The sequence below is a fragment of the Rhinolophus sinicus genome, chromosome 1 (assembly GCF_057876585.1).
Source record: "Rhinolophus sinicus isolate RSI-liver-muscle chromosome 1, RSI-T2T, whole genome shotgun sequence".
In the NCBI taxonomy this organism is placed as follows: domain Eukaryota; kingdom Metazoa; phylum Chordata; class Mammalia; order Chiroptera; family Rhinolophidae; genus Rhinolophus; species Rhinolophus sinicus.
In genome coordinates this window covers 31909974-31931788 of record NC_142501.1, presented here as the reverse complement: position 1 = coordinate 31931788, position 21815 = coordinate 31909974, and the positions used below count along the sequence as shown (strand labels likewise).

The following is a 21815-nucleotide window of genomic DNA, read 5'->3' as shown; positions in this document are numbered from 1 at the left end:
CTGAGTTAGAAAGACACAGGACATTGGAGACTTTCACAAGAGCAATTTTAGTAGATACATGAGGTGTGATAAAAAAATATAGTGAATGTTTAAATTAAAAAAATTATTATAGTGACACATTGCCATTAATCCCCCTCAAAATACTCCCCCTCACTTTGAACACATTTACCCATAGTTCTTGCCACTTTCTGAAGCAGTTCTGGAAGTCCTCTTTTGTCTTTAGTTGCACTGTCGTGCCTGTCTCGATGTCTTGAATTTATTCAAAGCTTTTTCCTTTCAGTCATTCTGACTTTAGGAAAGAGCCAGAAGTTACAAGGTACCAGGTCTGGTAAGATGGATGAGGACACACCGTAATGTTATTTGACAGAAATTGCTATGCCAGAAGCGACGTGACAGGGAGCATTGGCATGATGGAGAATGAAGTAAAGATACTCACAAAAGAGAACTTCCAGAACTGCTTCAGAAAGTGGCAAGAAAGATGGGGTGTGTTCGAAGTGAGAGCAAGTATTTTGAGGGGGGTTAATGGCAATGTGTCTTTTACTGTCTAATAAATTTTTTAAACATTCACCACATTTTTCAATCACATCTTTTATATGAACTTTTTGCTAAATTCTACTGTAGGATTCTACCATTACAAAGTATGATATGCAGAATAATGGCCCCCAAGAGAGTCATGTCCTAATCTCTGGAACCTGCGAATGTCACTTTATATGTCAAGAAGGTACTTTGCAGATTAAATTAAGGATCTTGAACTGGGGAAATTAGTGGGTGGGTGGGGTCCAATGTAACCACAAACATCTTTTTAAGGGAAAGAGGGTGGCATAGATTTGAAGATGCTACACTGCCGGCTTTGAAGACGGAGGAAAGGACCACGAGCCAAGGAATGCTCCTGTCCTCCAAAGGAAACATATTCTCTCCCAGAGTTTCCAGAGGGAATGCAACCCTACCAAGCACCTTAATTTTAGCCCAATGAGACTCACTTCGGACTTCCAACCTCATTAATTCTAAGATAAATTTGCGCTGTTTTAAGCCACAAATCAGTGGTAATTTATAGCAGCAACAGAAAACCCATACACAAAGGATACCAAACACTGATTGTTTTCACACCTTGCCAGGTGGTCTGTTTATTCAGTATATATAAGGCTACAAAGAAAAACAAGGTTACCTTTAAGAGTAAAACTAGCAAAATTCCTAAAAACATGCCCTCTGTTGTTAAAACAAAAGTAGCTAACAATCATAAGCAACTCTACTATCCTGGCAAAGGTGAAACATACAGTGACTTAACTAAGTAACCAGTACCTAGAAACGTGCTAAAAGCACGAGAACTTAACTTATACATCAACCGGAGATCTGACCAACATGAACATCCTAGTCACACAAGTATAAGGCATATTATGACAGTTCTTCATGCCTGAAATTCTTCACCTTACAAACTTAACTCAAAACAAACTTATACATTCCAAGCCATATTCTACCCAGTGATGGTGTACGCATAGTCTTTATGACACCCAAGTAGAATAAAGTCCCTTGGATCATAAATTTCATAAATACCAATTTCATGATTCTAATCTAGTGCATATGAATCTCAACTTTATTTATGGTAAGACTCTGATTAGAGTCTGAGCAACCTGTGGCACATGGATAATGCTGTTTCTACAAAGCAGAGGACCAGGCATGCAGCAAACTATCATCAGCCACCGAGTCTGTGTGGATTATCCGCGGGCTCTTTCTCATGACACACCTCTCTTGGCCCTCTCGGGTGGTCATCCGACAGTGCTTTCTTCTGGTTACTGCAAATCTTCAAAAACGTATATTCTTTGGATGGTTATTTCTTTTCAAGTTATCAAGGCTCATTCACAAGATGAATAGAGAGAAAAAGGAACTTGGCAGAGATGTTATTCCAAATTATATCCCCTCTGTACTTTAATAAATAAATACAAGTCTAAACGCAGCTGAATCATTTCACTGGAATGTTGGTAAAAAGACTTTTTGAATGCCACCTGAACTTAAAGGATAAAGTAAAATAAACGTTGCAGGCCTACAAATATCCCATTTTTGTGAAATCTATCTATCTGTATATGCACAGAGAGAGATGCATTTGTATGCACTGATATGCACTCAATTTTAATAGATTTTAGGGTGGTGGGATTTTGACTGATTTTTCTATCATCTTTCTGCTAATTCTGAATTGCTTTTCTTATAGCTAGCACGTATTATTTAAACAAGTCATTATTTTGAAAGTTTTTTTTTAAAGGCAAGTGAAATCATTTATATCCAGTCTAAGAGGGAGGTAAATGCAACCCGTTAATTTAAAAAAAATTCAGTGCAAGTGAATTTCAAAACTAGGAAACAATATGTTCATACAGATTGTTTAATCAGATTGTGTTTTGATATAGTCATTATACAGAAAAACTTACTGGTGATTTCCATTTACAAAACTCCAATCTATCAATTTTTCCCAAGAAGCAAACATTGTTTTGTTTTAGAGGCATTTTATTTAGACAACTAAAAACAATTAGATGTTCAGAAGCAGCATACAATGAAAGAGAAATCAAACCAGTTCCTTTATCATGTATTCCCTCTTCTTTACAACCAAAGCAAAAACAGGCTTTCTGCTTTAAGGGAAAAGTCAGAAAAATATGTCAATATATTTTGTTCTCCATAATAACATAAACAGCTACAAGAAATCTAATTGTAATAAGAGAAATTGGATGTTGGCTGGCACATATTCATTAAAAAGACAACACGCCATTGTACTACATGAGCATACCTCCTCTTGCCTTCATCTGATACTCCTGCATTTTCACTTACTAACACCAAGTTAGTTCCCAGACTGGAGCTAATTAATATCCCTCATTATTTACTGCTCATGTTTGTCTTAAGCAGAGAGTTAACTCTGGAAAGCTGATGCTATTCTCTGCTTGCTTGTTTCAGTCCGCAGGTTGTATACTATCTGTGGCATATGCCTGATACTCAGGCCTTCACTTCAGGAGTCGAACTATAGATGGAATCTGAATTCTCTGAAGCAATTTCTTCTATAATTACAAAAAAAAAAAAAAAAAAAAAAATCACATTAGTTAACTTTATAAAGAAGCAAATCTACATTTCTGTATAATGAAGAAATAAAAGTTTTTTTTTAAGTGTCTGGTAAGGGGAAGCAAAAGAGAACAAGTGTACATGCCATTAATGACTAGACTCACGCCACTGAAAAAACAATGCAGAAAGAGTTCATGTGCTTTACCCATTAATTCTTTTACACCAGAACTTAATCCCTAAGGGGCCCCTCTCCTTGGCTAAATTTTCAATGCCTGACTAATAAACACTGAAGTAAAGTCGTATCTTTGAAAGATCTGGCTTTATTTGACTTCAAACAATGTATGATCAGGGCGTTACAATTTATAATTCTAGATTTGGGAATGAGCCCTTGGTATGTAATAAGTGCTCAATCAATGTTAAGTAACAATTACAATTGCAATAATTTATTTATTTATTTTAGCATCTGCCTCCTAAATAAGTTCATTAAGCGTAACTACATCAGTCATGTTCATAATACATCTCTGTGCCTACTACTATGTGATAGGTATTTAAATATTTGTTTTATAAATCTTTGTTTTATAAATATGTACATATAAATACATATTTAAACTTTACATTATTTAAATATGTTCATATTTAATAAATGTCCTTTGTCAATGAGTAAAATCACATTACACTTCAATTTTAAATCTCCCAGGACTCTACAAAAGTTAATTCATTAGCATTTACCTAGCTCCTCTTCCGCTGTCTCTGGAAAACTGATCTTTGGCTTTGCCAGCTCACCACTATCTTCTTCTATGAAAAGAAAAGCAATGATGATGACATGACTACAATATTACCAGTAACAGAAAGTATTTAATAAGCAAGAAGAGCACGTCAAGACCATTTCAATCAATGAGATACAAAACATAATAGGAACAATTTTTTTAGCAATTATAATAGGTCTTTCCTCAAAAACTACTTTTAGGCTCATTCCACAAATACTTTGGGGCCAATATGAAGTATTTTTATTAAAAACATGTCTCCCTTTTTAATAAGGACCAGTGAGTAATGTAACTCAGAGGTTAAATATAGTATTTACTTATAAATTCTTTATTTTGTCCTCTAACAAATTTTGAATTAGGTCCATTCCATTCACCAAATGAACCAGTGTAAAAATTTAGTAATAGAGGCACCGGACTTATCAGGGAGACCACTTCATGGACTGTGTAGATGCCTGACCACTGTGCTGTACTTGTACACCCGAAGCTTAAGTTGAATAATACTGAATGTAAACTATAATTACACACACACACACACACACAGTCACGGGATGTGGAGTACAGCCTGGGGAATATAGTCAATGGATTGTTAAGAGCTATATAAGATGTCAAAGGGGTATTAGATTGGGGAGGGTGTACACCTTAAACTAATAAAAAATTTTTTAAAGTATTGCTTTTTATATTTAATAAAAATACTGGTTACTTAGAAAAAAATGTAGTAACAGAATAGATTACACAACAAAAAAATTTAAATAAGAACACAGCAGCTAATTTATGATAATGGGCTTCTCTTTGAATAAACCATATTATATAATTTAAAATCTATAGGAAACAGAAACACTGAAATAGAATTAATGATGAAAAATGACATAAAATCATAAAGTTTAATTCGATAACTTTGACTAAAAATTCTTACCAGGAAGCACACATTTCCAAAGGCCGTATGTTTTTCCTACCACAGTTTGCCATAGTCTCAATGTTCCATCTTCAGAACCACTGGCATATAGTTCTCCATCGGGACTAAATCTCACACAGTGAATAGGACCAAAGTGTCCTTTGTAGGATTCTGAAAGAGGAGAAGGGCTATTAGGTAATTTAATAAATATTGGTTAGGTATTGATACACTAAAGAAAATACTGTCTGCAATACTGGAAAGATGTAAAATAAGGGCAAATACAAAGAACTATATCTAATCAAAAATAAAAGGATTCCCATCAAATGGCATCTTAATGTCTAACATTTCTCCATAAGATTATCCCTTCCCAATTCTACCACACATTATGGTTTCAGATTGGCTCTATGAAAATAAATAAATACATAAATAAATAAGGTTTCACGTCCCACTAGAGATGAAGGAAGGAGTAAATGAAACCCCCAGTCTAAATTCTACAGAAAGTAGATCTAAAGTCTCTTAGTTCAATCCCAATTTCCACATCCTAAACTCATTGCCTATTTACTAGGGAACCAATTCTTAATTACAACTATAGAGAGCCACCAGATGGAGCTCTTTTTACACACTGTCTCTTAATTTCCTATCAGACTATTCTAGAGTCCACCACGTAGTCATTCTGTCATGAGAACATTAAGACGTACAATGAATACTTAGCCTTACATATTTTAATCTATGGAATTTAATGAGAAAATGTACAGATTAGTAGTGGTGGTGTTCTGTTTAAGTCATATCCCTATTTATTAACTTTTCTCATTTACTTTCTAATGCCTCATCACCTTATTAGTTTTCAAAGCTCTTTACTGGACGAATGTTCCTTCCATCTCCATGTCAATTCAAGTCAATGACCCTAAGCTCAAGGACCCTCATATATCATCTACCCCATCTCTGTCCTACCAGAAAATATCATGAGAGTAGAAAGAATACGAGGTTTTGGAATGAGAATGGCTATGTCCAAGGTCTGGTATTCACTACCTGTGACCTGAGATATCTGGCAAATAATTCACTTGTCTTTTTCAAAGAAAATAAAACAGGTGGCCAAAACATTCTAAAACTTTGAAAACTGACATTAAATAAAAACAATGAAAATGAAAAATATTTAAAAGTCACATATTCAAGCAATAAAAGGTGAACCATAAGCAATTAAAATAGATTCTATATGGTCCATTCACCAAGGTTCCACTTATCCAACCCAAATCCATCAGCTTTTCCACAGAAGCAAAACATAAAATTTTCCTTTTGTTCTTTGTGTACCACTCTAACAAGCTTAGTTCACAGCATGTGGTAAAGCAGGATATCTAGAAGCAAAGTGGCAACTTATAGACAAAAAAAAAAAAAAAAGTACAAAAACTAAATATATTAGTTCAAAAAGCGAAAACTATTTGGGAAGGCTAAAAGTAGATTCTAAGAATCATACTATGAAATACCTAGACAATCAGATAAATGTAAAGTTAGGGTGAGTATTAACTTCAAATTAATCCTACATGTGTTTCCCTTTCCTTTATTAAGGACTATTATGAAAATAAAAGCAAAAGTCAAGATTCCAAAAAAGAATAAAATAAATAAATATCAACCCCCCCCCCCTTCAATTCAGATCCCTAAGGTATCCCTATCATAAGCTATAGCTGTTCCCCCACTGACACACACACACATTTGCTATACAGCCTTAGGGATTCCTACATTGGCAAAATGAGGGGGAGCCAGGTAGACAGGGCTACATACTTGCACTATACTTCAGAAAGGATAAATCTTCATCTGTTTAATACGACTTTGACAAAAGATTACCCCCCCAATAAATATATTGTTCTGTTATATACAATGTCAGAATACCATGAAAGCTAAAAGGAAAAGGTAAACTGAGTTCATCATACTGTGCTTATAGTTCTGAGAACATTTCTACCCAAAGTGGATAAAAATCCTTTACTTTTTCACTCGGAAGCTGTAAGTTTCGGTTAGCTGAAAAATTTGCTGAGGTGTTAATTACTGAAACCTAACATTTGATAAAGGTAACTACATCATCTTAAGGGAAGAAGAAGAGGACAACTCACCTAATTCTTCTCCACTATTATAATCATACTTATAAAGTTTAAAATCTTCACCACCTGCAACAAGAAATTCTTTCTCACGATGAAGAGATGCAGAATTGATGGTTGCAGGAGCTTCAAAGGATTTAATTGGGTCCAAACTGGAAAAAAAAATTGAATAATATTGACAACTTTTGAATATTACATAATACAAGGAAATAGTTAAACTGTTCCTAAATTGTGAAAGCCAAGGAACAATTAAATATTCATTCAGTCAAACATAGTGATGTTAAAAAAAAAAACTACCTCTAAATAATATTAGCAAAAGAAGTTCTAAAGGATACTATGCCCAGGTGAAGTTCACCCCAGAATACAAAGACATTTCTATAGAGGGATATCCACATTCGGTGCAGTGGATGCCTTCCTGGAAATGAGTATGCTGGCTAAGTAAAACAGTATGGCTAATATATTGAGATTTTTTGCTTTGAAAAAAATTTGATTCTGTATTGATTTTTCCATGACAAATATGCATCATCTTTGTAAACAGAAAAAGGCTGTATAGTAGCTAATTAATACCTTGTTTCCCTGAAAATAAGACCTAGCTGGACAATCAGCTCTAACGCATCTTTTGGAGCAAAAATTAATATATAAGACCTTTAATATATAAAATATATAATATATAAGGTATTATATTATATCCAGTCTTATGTAATACTTTACTACATTATTTTACTACGTTTTACTATATTTTACTATATTATTTTACTATAATATAAGACCTGGTCTTATATAAGTAAAATATATTATAGTAAAATAAGACCCGGTCTTATATTAATTTTTGCTCCAAAAGACGCATTAGAGCTGATTGTCTGGCTAGGTCTTAGTTTCGGGAAAACATGGCATAAAGTATCATTTTTACATTACTCTCAACTGCTTAGAATTTATGTTTCTGCAATAGGATAAACCTTTAATCCCATAAAATATAAAACTGCTAAAATTGGATCAATTCTTATTATCAATTAGTAAAAACATAAATTTGAGAATACAACTATATAATAAAAATCAACGCATAACAGCTTCACTTGACTATCAATGAGTATGGATGGATATTGCCTCTTTTCTGGCCAAACTCTAAAAATCCTGAAAGGCCTCATGTACAAAATATTAGAGCATTCTAGTTCCTAAATGCCACCATCCTATTCCCATCATTACACACCACAAAGCATGAAAAGTTAGCCAGGACTTATACAGATCACTGAATAGAACTTTCTGGCCAAAGGTTAGAACATTCAATAGGCCAACAAACCTCTGCCATTAAAATGGGACTTAAAGCAATAGTCTATAGTAGGGCTGCATGCCCAGGAGTGACCAGTTAACACAGTGGGGACAATGTAATGGTTCTGGACAACAGTATTCTATTTTTATCAATACACTGTGTGTATATGAACTCCTTTACATTCTTAATTGTTCTTTTTCATTTTTACTGCCTTCTCTTTCCTTCTGCCGTTCAGTGAAGCTTAGTGGCCCTTTAGACAAAAGTTTAGGACTGCTGGTCACAGTATAAGCTTTATGGAAATCAATTAAATGCCATGTATACTAAGAGCTTTAAACATATTGCTACCCTTTGAATTGATTAATTCTACTTACAGGTTTCTATTCTAAGGAAACACTCAGAGATGGACCAGAATACTCATTGCAGTGTTAAAGTAGGGAAACTGACACATAATTTAGTGCAATCTATAATGCAATACACCCAGTAAAAATGTTTTCCAAGAATTTTTAATGGCTAAGAACATATATTTTAAAACAAAACATCAAAATTACACTCATTAGGGTCCTAGTAACCAAAGGGGTTTAAAAAAACAAACAAACAAACAAACAAACAAAACACACACAAAAAAATATACACACATATATGAGAAAAAAAGACTGGCAGAAAATAAAGCTACCATTAACATTCTGGCACCTATGGTTGTAAAAGTATGGGTAAATATTTTTAAATTATATTTTCCAAATATTCAACAAGAGCATTTACTACATTTATAGTCATAAAAATTAAGTCTTTTCTTTTTAAAAATCATTAGGTCTTACATAACTTGGGAATAGAGAAAAAAACACTATTTCTCCAAAATTTTTAAGGGAAAATAATAGGAAAATCACTATCACAGTTGTTGTATGTAGTAACGAACATTAATTACAGCACCAGTCCACTGATCCTTTAAAGAAAGATATAATTTAAAAGCTGTTAAATTTTACCAATAAATATCTGGAAGTTAATTTGATTAATTACTCTGATTAAAGTACACCAAACTCTTTAAAAAGACATTATTAATGGGTATGAAAACATTCCCCTCCTTATTATATAGTATAGGCCAAGATTTGCCTTTAAAAGCATTAAATACCTTTTCATATATGCCTTCTAATTTTTAAGTACCCTAGGTTATCCTTTGTTGTCAAAAAAGAAAATGAAGGTACTTCTTGGACATACCTTACTGCACTATGAAAAGCAATAGATCGGCCATAAGTTATTACCAAGATCTCTCCCTCAGGAATATACTCCATACTGCTAACAGACATATTAAAATTTAGAGATTTCACTTCTGTCATAGTAGTGTGATCCCAAAGGCTGCAAAAAAAGAGGAAAATATGACGGTATTTACTCATTTAAGAAAAAAAGCTTAAATTCTAATTACATCTGCAGTTTAAACAATAATCACAATTGTAAAACCACTTCCATTCCAATTCATAAATTACAGATACACAAAGAAGTTTTGGGTTTCTATAACAAGGTCAAATTATTTGGTAGCTTGTTTGTTAAGTCAAACTTTAACACTTAAATACACTTCCCAAACAATTCAGCGAAACTGTTATTAAGACACTTAAGTACTAATCTGATTAATTTCAGTGCTGCTCCAAATAATGGTTCTTACACTCTATATTTGTGAATCTGATGATAGCTATGTATTTCCACAAAATAATACATGACATGTCAGCACACAGAATTATATAGAGAATTTCACCGGTTTCATGGATCACCTATAGCCAGCCTGTCCCAGGTTAAGAGCACCTGCTTATAAAGGTGTCAAGTTTTAATTAAGTGTCTTGTGAACTCGGCTCTGTTTATATTAGGTGGGTGCAAAAGTAACTGTGGTTTTTGCAATTATTTTTAACTTTTTAAACTGCAATTACTTTTGCACCAACCTAACAACAGTAAATGGATAGCTCCAGAAGAACGTGACCTATGTGCGGCTGAAGTCTTAATGTTCAGAGACTTCTTCCTACATAATAGCTTTGAAAAATATTTAAAACCTAAGCTGTAAGGTCAAAATTTTTTTCAAACTTTAAATTATTAAAGAAAGATTACTTACCGGACGGTTTTATCATCAGCTGAAAGAATCTGTTTATCTTCACTGCACCATAGAGCCTTTTTAATACCAGAGGTATGCCCACTGATTTCCTTAGGTTCTTAAGGAAACAATTGAAAATACTTATTAATATTTGATTTTAAAAAATAAGCAATATTGGAGCAATTAAATATGTAAAAAGAAAAAACACATTTTAAATTGGACTGCAACTTTAGACAACCCAGCACAATTCAAACTTGCTCTTTATATAGAATACATTTAGTTTTTCTGTATTGAAACAAAAGTTTATCTGCATGACAAGGAACCTAAGAACCATGATGCTATATGTAGCCAGAGTGAATACATCACTCCCTCCAGGTTACTTTTCTTTCAAAATAATGCTTCCAAAAGCATACTGCGTGCTCGTGCACATGCGCGCGCGCACACACACACACACACACACACACACACACAAAGATGAATGTGCCATAATTTAATAAGACTATGAACCAAGAAACATGACAGCCTGAGCTAATCCTAGCACTTACTATCACAAACACTAGGACCCTCATCCAAGCCATTGTTGGTGGTACTAACAGAAAAAAAAGGGGGATAGTGGGGCTGGAAATAGAAAAGGGAAATAAAAAGCAGTGAAGTATTCCCAAGAATAATTCTACACGGAGAACAAAGCATCAAAAAAATGGGTACTTGTCTTCTGCTGGAAACTTTTCCTTCAAAAGAGTTTTAAAAAGTAACACTCATTGTTATCTTTGGGCAAAACAGATGATGGAGGTAATGCCATTCACCACCACTTTGACTTTAAGCAAGTTACTTAACCCTTTGAAAACTACATTTTTTCATCTATAAAATGGGACAATAGTTACTATATTTCATAGTTTGAGTATAAGGATCAAATGAGAATATACCTCTAATGTTTCTAACCTGGTGTCTGGCATACAATAAAAGCTCAGTTAATTGATGTTATTTCTCTCTCCAGTACAGTGGAAAGACCACTTTCAAAAAGCAGCTTTGAGAAAGGCGTAAGATGAAAAATGTCCGCTTAAGCCCTGAAGTACCTTGCTGAGTCAGATAAGTACACTAATTAAGTTAGAGTACTTTGCTATGTTTTTTGTATAGTTATCAAAAAGAATAAAAAGAAAATTTCCCATGTGCCAATGGAGAATAATCTATTAATATAGTTTGTTTTCTCACCTTAGAAATGCTTTTAGAAAAAGTATTTTGAGAATTGTTTAATTTCCAACGTAGCTTTGACTTTCCTACAAACTTCTTGTTTACTGATATATGAATAAACAATGCCTGATACAAAACTTAAGATATCAACTAATATATAATACAACAAAATTCTGTTATCTAATTTTGGTAGCTTTAAAAACATATAACGTAACTACAAAAGCATCAATATTACTACAAAATAGAGGTGAATATTTGGACTAGGGAAGAAAGGTGTCTCTTACAAGTTCTGTGCAATGAGAAAATTCATAAAAGAAATGATAGATTTCACCACCAAAATTTTAAAAATGTGTATAGCATAAACCTTATTAACAAAATTTAAAAGCAAATGACAAATTAGAATATAATACAGAACCTTTAAAATCAGTAAGAAAAAGTTAAATGTCACAACAGATAAATGGCAAAGGGCATGAAGAGGCAATTAGTTCACACACCAAAAAGAAATACATTAAAATGGATCTCAACAGTATTTTAATCTCATGAATAATTTTTTAAAGTTCACATTAATACAACAAAATAATTTTCTTCTATTAAATTGGCAAAGATAAAATTATCAGTGTTTGATAGAAAAGGTTAGCTACAGATATATCTTTATACTTTGCTGGAGGGCACTTTGGTAATTTCACATGTACCCCCTTTTCTGTCCCAACGATTCTACTTCTACACAGCTATCCTACAGAAACAATGGTGGAAATATCTGCAACTATCAGGATGTAGAGCATAACACTGCTTATAATATTTGAAACTTGTAACTAGCCCAAACAGGTCGTAACAGGAGCTTGGTTAATTCCCTCATTCAGAGGATGGAGAACCACATAGTCATTAAAAACAGTAGGCAGAATATTTAAAGACATGAAAAAATTATTCATTGCAGATTCTAATTCTAATAGCTAATACATTCACATGGTTCAAAAATCTGAATTTATGTACACACTGAGAATTCTCACCCTTCTCACCTTCTACAAATAACTGTTTTTTTCTTACCAAAAAGGTAGTAACATTGTTATACACCTTTTTAAACTTAGTATTATACCATGTACCTTGTAAGGCTATACAAGCATAATGCAGCAAATAAATCAATAGTGAAAAATATATGCATAGAAAAAAGGACTGGAAGAATCTGAACCAAAAACTAAAGCTATTAACCATGATTAATACTGGATGATGGATTGTTTTAATTTTTTTCCAAATTTGAGTACTACATATGAACATGAATTAATCAGGAAAACTCACTTGAATTAAAAGAAAATAAAACCACAAACACGTATACATTATGCTTACCTGCTTCAGGTTTGTTCAAGTCATATATACGTAACAGTTTATCCTGTCCTGCAGTTAACAAGTAATTGCTGTCCTGAAAACACACAAGTAAAATGTTACTAACCATTTTAATGGTTATATCTCTTTGAAACTTCTTCAACAACAAATAAAATCCAAACAAAGCTCACAGATGTCACAAAGAGATGCAACATATGCCAATTACTTCTGAGAAAACACTATATAGAGCATTTACCCTTTTCATAATGCCAAAGCCCTTTAAACATCCTAGCTCAGATGTATAACACCACCTATCACGTGAATTCTCTCAATCTGCCCTAATCTTGCTCTCCACCCTCCGGAGTAGCAATTCTTCGATGATCTCAAATTTATCCTCTCCCTCCGTAAAGTAGCTAGGAGACATTATTTGGGTGTTTTAGATACTTGTTGTTATTGATGGAGGATTGATGCAAGAGTTCCAGGGTATTATAAAAGCCTCATATTATTAACCAAGAAAAAATAAATCTGTATAGCGTAACCTACAATCAAATCAAAATAGAAGCCAATATACACCAAATATTCCCCGACCCCAAGCCAAATATAAACCAATATACAAAACAGCATTTTAACCCCCTAAAATAAATTCCATTTTCTGATACCTGCGTAAAATCCACACTCTTGACAATATGTTTATGAGCCAGGGTCATCAATTCATCTCCTGAGACAGCATCCCACACTTTGCTAAAAGTGAAAAATAAAATTGAAAGATAAATATAATGGTGGATTTTATGATTAATTACCAAATAAGTTACATATGTGAAATGTTACAGTAAATGTATTATAAATCTCCATTATTTCTAATATCCCTCCACTGTTAAGAATTCATTTGATAAAATATTTAAATGAGTCTAAAGGAAAAGAAATTTCTCTGTAAAAGCCATATAACCAATCTAATTTTGACAGTAGAAAAGATCTATGAATTTAAGTAAATGAGCCAATGTACCCTTACTTTTATTTTAGCCTATAGCCATATCGTTTTAGCAAGACTGCAAAACATTTCAACCAATTTTTAGTTTCACCTTTCCAATTTTTTCTATCCTCTACTCTCATGTACATGCAAAACAAAAAAAATCCTTTAAAAAACTTACAGAATAAAAGGCCCCAATACAAGTTACATAAAATTTTAAATCAAGACAGTAGAAGAAAATATTCTTCCCACCTCTTCCTCAAAGTTGACTCTTAAATTCTCAAATCCTAGTCTAATTAACTTCCCCCCAAAGTATTAGCCTTTGATCATAAAATGCTAACACTAAGAATTTTTAATCTCTCAACTGTATGTTTCCTTGGTCTACCTCAACCCAAAATATATGTGTGGTTGTGTGCCTATACACATGTCTGTATACATCACGGGATAATGGTTGAATAATACTTTACAAAAATACTGTAAGGGGTACCCCCAATAAAAACGCTTAAAGAAGAAAAAAAACTCATTTTATATCAGAAGAGCTCATTGAAAAGTAAACAAGAAAACTTTGCATACAGGGAAAAGAACTGTTAAGAGTGAATAAGCCATTCTTCTTAACAATTTCCATTTCAAAGTAACTGACACTTATTTTTAAGAATAAAATGAAAAAATAAACAGTAGAGGTAAAACAGCAAGAGATATCTTTTCTTCATTTATTCAATAAACACACAACAACTGTATCAAATATTATGCCATTCTAGACTTAGTGCTAGGGCACAAAAGGGAGAGAAGAAATCATCTCAAAGAAAGTCTCTACTTTTATAGAGCTTTAGCTGAGGAGAAAAACATGCATTAAATAACACATTTAATAAATATAATAAAAATACAAACATATGTGGCTATCAAAACAGAAAAAACATGCCACTAATCATGCCAGAAAGTCCTGAAAATCTAAGCACTGGAATCAGTAGTCTTAAAGAGCAAGTAAAATACACCAGAGGGAAAAAAAGAGAAAAGCTATTACAGACAAGCATTAATAGCATGTACAAAGGTAAAGCAACACAAATGACCATCTAACAGGAATAAATGCTGATGATACAATGTAAACCTTGAGTATTACACACGTGAATCATATGAGTGGCTAAATAAATACATTCTGAGAGAAATAAAGTTAATTATGAGTAGTACTGCTACTGAATTCTCAAGTATTCACTTCTCCTCGCAAAGGAAACCTGCTTGAACCTCTCCCATTCCCAATTCAACTCTGACCCAAACCTACTCTGACCCAAACTTACTTTCCCAACCTCATTTCGTATTATTTTTCTGAATCTAGTCATACCTGATTAGAAACCATTGCTCAAATAAGCCATGCATTTTCTTCCAGGCTCCTACATCTTTGTTGACATTGTTCTAAGTCAGTATTTTATATTTTCAACTATCCAGTTTTCCTCATGCTCAGGGCTCCTTTCAAATGCAATCTTTTCATGAAACCTTCTATGTACCTCACCTCCAGTAACCACTCCTTTCTGTTCTGCCACAGAACTTATACTGATTACTGTGCTTAATTTTGCTTTGCTTTTATTTTTAACGTGTTTACTCTTAATCACAGGAAAATCAGTAGTAAGAGTTTATAAATATTAGGATTCCATACTGCTGTGATGATAGGTGTCACAAGTTAAGAAAACATCAAATACACCTGAAATTTCTATCCTAGTTATTCACAAAGAAACTCTGGGCATTGTCCTTTTGAAATACTAATTTCAACTATATTCAAAAACCTTACAAAGACTTCTTAAAATCTTAAGATTCTGCTCAGACTATGTCTTCACTGGTGAGGAGGAAAGAACCGGTGTGAGCGAAGAACCATCCAAGGGAGACTGTATCTATAGTCTTGTTCCTCCTATTTAGAAACACTGCTAAAACTGAGAACGACACTCTGACAGAGCATATTCTACTCACTTGTACCAATTTGGGCATATTTCCATTAGTTACAATAAGAGTCCTAAAAAGAATCTGGAATAACCTAAATGTTTTCTAACATATTTTTCAATCTCCAGGCAAGAAACTGGTATTAACTAGCTGACTGCAGGACTCAAATCAAGTCAACTATAATTTTCTATATATCTATATATACATATATATGTGTGTGTGTGTGTGTATATACACATATGTATACACACACACATACACACACATATACAAGAAGTGGAGTACAGCATTAGGAATAGAGACAGCGGAAATGTAATGGCTGTATGTAATGTCAGAGAAGCAGTAGATGGAGGGAGGGGGGTTATCACTGTGTGAGGGATATAAATGATAAATGTCTAACTATTACATTGTTTTGTACACCTGAAACTAAAAAAAAAAAAAAAAAGACAGTGAAGCATCATCACCAATATCCTTTCATCAGCTAATCCTGCAGCACTTATTTTTTGCACAATTCATGAAGTACTTGTCATCTCCCTAAACTACTGATACCTCTGTATCTCCAGTTTCTTGCATGCAATACTTAATGCTATCTGTTCAATACTTTTACAGACTGAGAATGGACTTACCACAAGTTTCAAAAGAGGAGCTGCTTAACTTACTTCTTCAAGAACGAACAAACTAAACTAAATAGGTAAAAAAATGCCTATCTTAACATGTTGACCAAGTCATCAAAAAGGAGATAACAGCACCTTTGATTTACTGAGGACCTCATGCAGAGAAAACTTAGATCTTTTTATTGGCTTTTGTAAGAAAGAAACGGTGATCACACATGTTGGTTAGCTGTAGATTCCTGGACCCAATCCCAGATCTACTCAGGTACTCTCTGGCCCTGAGCATAGGAACCTTCTCTACTTTTGGCACTCTCTCCAGATGACTTTGATGGGAGGAAAGTGGAGGTGATGAGAAGAGAATCATGGGAAGTAATGCTAACATTAGCTTTATGAATTAAAAGATATAGAGAGTATGGCTTTTAAGGGACAGTGTACTCATTGCCTGCTTTGACTGCCTAAATCACCTTGAGATAACATTCTAAACTGACCCACAGGGAGGCCCTGCTGAATATATTTTCTCCATAATTTCTTCACAAGAAACAAGAAAAAAATTCCTCTCTGGATAAACATGACTATTAATGAATTTTCTGAGAAACATGAGAATGAAGGGTAAAAAAGAACTTGCTGGAAATGATTTATACCAACCATGATTATCAGGTAAGTTGAGGGACTACTCTTTAACTGGATCAACTTCCGTAATAGCAAGCCCCAAACAAGTCATTAAAAAAGGAGAATATACACAATAAATGCACACCTTTCCACACCTCACAGACACAGAACAAATGAGGGGTAAGTCTCAGCTACCATTTACTGAGCACCTACTATCTAACAGACACTATCCTAGACCCCAGGAATGTAAGTGGGGAAAGAGCTCTGTGATTCTTCCCATAACCACACTGGTATTACACCTATTTTATAGATACAAAAACAAAGTTTAAGATGCATCCCATGATCAAACTGGAAATACAAAGCATGGCTAACACATGAACTCAAGTCTGCCTAATGCAAATGCTCCCATTTTTCCCACTGTATCATGGCCCCTAAAAGTCTTAATTGAGGGGGAAAATAGTACTCCTTCTTAATATTTATATTCACTCAAACTTCCTTGCATGAAACCAAAAGGTTTCATGGCTTTAGCCATGTAAGTTCCAAAATAATATGTGTAATTTTGGTCTAGTGGGAGTGGTAGCCATTCATCATTGTTACCTTACACATGTAACACATAGCTATTAGATTTTAGGCATTTTTCTAACTATTACAAACATCAACTCATTTAATATTCACAATCAACATATGAGGCAAGCACTATTACTATTCTCAGTTTTACAGATGAAACTGAGAGGTTAAATCAAGTTCCCCAAGTCAGAGATGTTGGGAGTCAGAATTCAACTCTAAACCAGCGTTCATGCTTTTAATACCTCTTGTAAACAGACACTGAAACTTGAAATCTTAAGAAAGCACAAAAACAACACTGAATAGCTATCCACACACATATCCTCAAATGTTTGATTTTGGTTATTAATGCTCTGAAAGATACCTAGACAGATAGATACCTGTTCCCCTGGTGGCAAGATAAAATCCTGACCATTCTTTTCATGACTAGGTTAAGTATTTAAAGTACCACTTTTTCACTCCTCTTTCTCTTCATTTCAGAGTAATTATCACATAAATAATTTCTGTCTAATGCTCTTTATTTCTTTTCCTGAGGACTGGCATTACAATTTGGTCAAATGTATAAACCTAGATAGAGTCTTCACCGATTTTAGAGACGGGCATCTTTCCTAAAAAGCGTTTGCACAGGTCCCTTAAAGATCAGAGCAAAACCATCAAGTAGGAGGTGACAAAGCATTTTGCTCACATAATTAACGCTGTTAAGGCCACATAACAGAGAACTGAGGTTAACAAAAATGGATCTTTCCAGAGCTGCAATTCAAAAGCTTGTCTCTTTTAGTGCTCATGTCCATAGTGTCTAAAATCACATTACATTTATAACTTAATTGTATTTCATTTAAAATACTTTACTAAATATTAGCTTACCACCACCAGACTGAGACCTAGTTTCAGTAATGACATTTTAAAAATCCACTTACCAAAGTGGAATTTGAAATCTAGAGTTATTAATCCCAATTTTCTACCTCTGTTATAAAATCCACGACATTCATTCCCAACGATGATGTTTTTACTGGACTGAGGAAAAAACAAACTCTGGAGGAGTTGAAGAAGAAAAAAAGCTAAACTCATGGTAACCAATCATAAGTGCTCCAGAAGCAAAACCAAGATCTATAATTCATCCATCCTTTATCCTTCTAATTTAGAAAATTTCCTCGTTTTTTAATTCAACCAGCATAAGGTACTGAATAAACCAAGAATACGTAAGGGATAGAAAAATATAAGACATGGTCCCAGATGTCAAGAAGCAACTTAGAAGTCAGCTAAGTTCTATAAAAGTGCCAGAAGTTCTACCACAGGGAATGGTGTGAGCACAAAAGAGGAAACAGACCTCTACCTTGCAGAACTCTGTAAGTAATCCTTGTCCAAGCATCACTTTTATTTCCTATTTTCACCTCCCTTAATGAACAATCAAAGGAGTCTCTGTCACCTTATAGGCACGTTGACATCTAAAGCAACATATGACCTGAAGCTGTCTGTTGACATAAAATGAACTTATACAAAACCAAGCATTTCCCTATTTTATCAATATTACGTACAATCGCAACAGGGATCAGCACAAGCCTCATAGTGGTGATGCCTAAAGACATAATAGCAATCTACTCATCGATGACACACACAAAAGTTTAGACTAACACAACTTTTCTTACTGATCTCTTACCATCTCTAATTTAATCCCATGTAAGCACTACATCTTCCTCTCCTTATTTTAAATTTTCATTTTTAAAATTTGCATACAGTAAAATTCACTGCAGTATAGAAGTCTTTGAGTTTCAACAAATGCAGTCATGTATCCACCACCATCACGCTGCCTTTGTTTTTCATAATAAACTTGATATGTTTATTTGCTTAAAACAAAGGAGCAAAACATTTACAATTGCTCCTCAGTGTGAAATTCTGTCTTAAAAACAAAAAACCAATAAAACCACTTTTACTCGCCTGACTCTTAAGTCTTACGAAGTCTATTTTATACGAATGAGTACAATAGATCTTGACATTGCCTTCATTAGTTTAAACATTTAAGTATCTGCTAAGTCACAAATATACTTAGAAACTGGAGATGCAAAGATTATACAAAATGATACATGCCCAGAAGGGAAAAGTGGGTCATTGCAAGTCACTGTAATAACATATATGCAAAAACCAAAAATCAAAATAGGTAATATAGCTAGGTTGTAGGGCATATAGTGTGCAGTACCAGATGATGCTAATAAACTAGGATGGGGCCAAATCTTAAAGTGCCAACAACTGAAATTTAACCTTTAATCCAGTGGTTCTAAAGCTGTACATCAAAATCACCGTAACAACTTTAGCGGGGGAAGAAACCAAACTGATACTGGGCACTTCATCCCCAGACCAATTAAATCAAAATTTCTCAGACATATGCATCTGAGTATTTTAAAAGATCCCCAGGTTATTCTAATGTACACCCAAGGTCATGAACCACTGAAATAGCAGAGGGAAGACAGAAAGATCACTAGATAAAGAAGGGACATAATGAAATTTGTTTTTAGGAAGACAAATGGAAGCACTATGGAAAATGAATAGACCAGAGACTAGTGGCAGGGACCTGAACTAAGGCAGTGGCAGAGGCATAAGAAACACTGTAGTCAGGAGGCATTACGATGGTATAATCAACAAATACGAAGATAATTTGGATATAAGGGAAATATCAAGAACTTAAACTTAGAAAATGAAGAGCAACTGATGGGAGTTTTAAATATGTCTAAAGTCAGTTAACAAAAACTGAGAGTGAGATCAGGCTAAAAAGTCTGGGGCCGTTAGCAAGAGAAAGTCATAGGAGTTTATAGGTATCACTCAGGAAGGACACGTGGAGCAATATTTCTAAACATGACCCCTAACATTTACTATCTGCAGTGCTCGTTAATAATGCAGATTCCCAGGTCCAGACAGCAGAATAAATCACTTAAGTCTCTGAAAATTGTAAGAACCACTGAAGAGAAAGAAGCAGACAGGACCAGGGTGCAATTTTGGTGAGAACAAACATTCATATGCATTGAATTAGAATTTTATAACAGGCTGAAGTTTGATTGAACACAACCCACAGAACCCTCCAAAGCTGGCCATTTTGGCTATACTTACGCTGTGAAATCTGCAGCTGCTGTAGCTGCTTTGGTGGCATCCTTATTCAATGTCGCACCCCAAACAGCACCCTTATGACCCACAAATGTTCCAATCCAGTCTCCTGTATCTCCCTGGCGTAGCATAGGCTTGCCGTCTAAAAAATATTTAAAAAGACTTGTGATTTGTAAATTCAAATTACTTAAAATCTATGACTCAAACATAAAATCATGATGAATAACCAAGTGGAAAAATTGCTTTTGTTGTCTAAACTATTTTCACTGGGGTCACTAAAGAATGTTCAGAAATAAATTACAGGTAACTACATACGCGTCTAACTAAATAAACTAACTTCATAAATTAACTGAAGAACTGAGCCAGAGATTCTCTCCGGGATGCGTCTGTAATTTGGTTAGAACACTGATTTGCAACAGAACAATCTAGAGTCGAGTCTTATTTTGGACAAACTTGTTAACTTAAATCTCGGTCTCCATTTGAAAAATGGGGCTAATACCACAATGGAATACCCAATGAGATAATATGAGGGACAAGTCTTGGTAAGGTATTACTTCATCTGGTCTAGTTTCCCCATTGCCCAAACCCTTGAAAGATATTTACAGTTTGGCGGCCAAGGTATCTGGGCAAGTTCACAGTTCTGCTTCTCCAGAAATAGCAATAAAAGTAAAATGAGAAGCCTTATTGGAGGCAATACCTAGCCTTGTCGGAGGTGTCAGAAAAGCTTCTGGCTGCCGCTGCGGAACCCCTAACACTACTCCTTTGGCCGTCATCTCAAAGGTTGAGATGCCCACGACCCCTCCGGCACTGTGGGGTTCCGGCTCCATCCCCTTTCGGCCCAGTCCTGACGTCTAGAAACCAGGATCAGCAGCCCTGCTCACCTTTACAAGCGCTGATTAAGAAATAGCCATAAGGCGTGATACCACTGAAAGCCAAATCCACCACAGGCCGCGTGTGGCCGGAGCAGGTGAGCGGAGTCTGCCTCATTGCCATGGCGGCGGCGAACCACGCTAGCGGGCTGGGGAGCCGGGGGTCTCGTCTCCTTCTTTTCTCTCCTCAGTTGCAGCGTCTCTGGCTCCTCAAGGCCCCCGCCCTGACACTGGGGCTGGACCGGAAAACAGAAAAAGGAGGCCAATCCCGTGGCACCGAAATTAGGAAAAGGTTAGGGATGGGTCAGGGAGTCTGCGACTGGCCACCCACAGCCGCAGAAAGAGGGAGAGGGAAGGAGGAAGGAAAACAGGGAGAGGGGAGACTCGGAGAAGCCGCGGCCACAACCCGCACCGTCCACACCGCTACCGGCAGGAAGTGACGATTCCAATGACACCAAGCGTCCGCCGGAAGTGATGATACAGAGGGAAGGCGAGTTTGCCGGGTAGAGGAGCCCTAATGAGCGAGTAGGACAGCAGCGCGCAGGCGCGAGATC

At 35.0% G+C, this 21815-nt stretch overlaps 1 protein-coding gene across 2 annotated transcripts; it reads right to left on the bottom strand.

The window, feature by feature from the left end:
- Window positions 1–1095: 1095 nt before the first annotated feature.
- STRAP (serine/threonine kinase receptor associated protein) lies at window positions 1096–21702 on the bottom strand. Of its 2 annotated transcripts, none has more exons than XM_019744768.3 (10): window positions 21274–21702; window positions 20399–20534; window positions 13282–13363; window positions 12647–12719; window positions 10139–10235; window positions 9259–9396; window positions 6795–6931; window positions 4714–4863; window positions 3766–3831; window positions 1096–3035 (listed from the first exon to the last, which is right to left on the bottom strand). In XM_019744768.3, the coding sequence occupies exons 1-10, from the start codon at window positions 21383–21385 to the stop codon at window positions 2974–2976; spliced, it is 1053 nt and encodes a 350-aa protein (XP_019600327.1). In that variant the 5' UTR covers window positions 21386–21702; the 3' UTR covers window positions 1096–2973. The 2 variants fall into 2 exon arrangements, with proteins under 2 accessions (XP_019600327.1, XP_019600328.1); XM_019744769.3 differs by having other exon boundaries at window positions 3766–3828; window positions 21274–21688.
- Window positions 21703–21815: the final 113 nt, after the last annotated feature.

Excerpts from the sequence above, each read along its gene's own strand:
- STRAP (XM_019744768.3), bottom strand. The coding sequence starts at position 21,385 with ATGGCAATGAGGCAGACTCCGCTCACCTGCTCCGGCCACACGCGGCCT. Across the intron at positions 12,720-13,281 it reads AGAGTGTGGATTTTACGCAG|GACAGCAATTACTTGTTAAC; the intron begins GTATCAGAAAAT and ends GTGTGTTTTCAG. Across the intron at positions 9,397-10,138 it reads GCTGATGATAAAACCGTCCG|CCTTTGGGATCACACTACTA; the intron begins GTAAGTAATCTT and ends CTTTTTTTGCAG.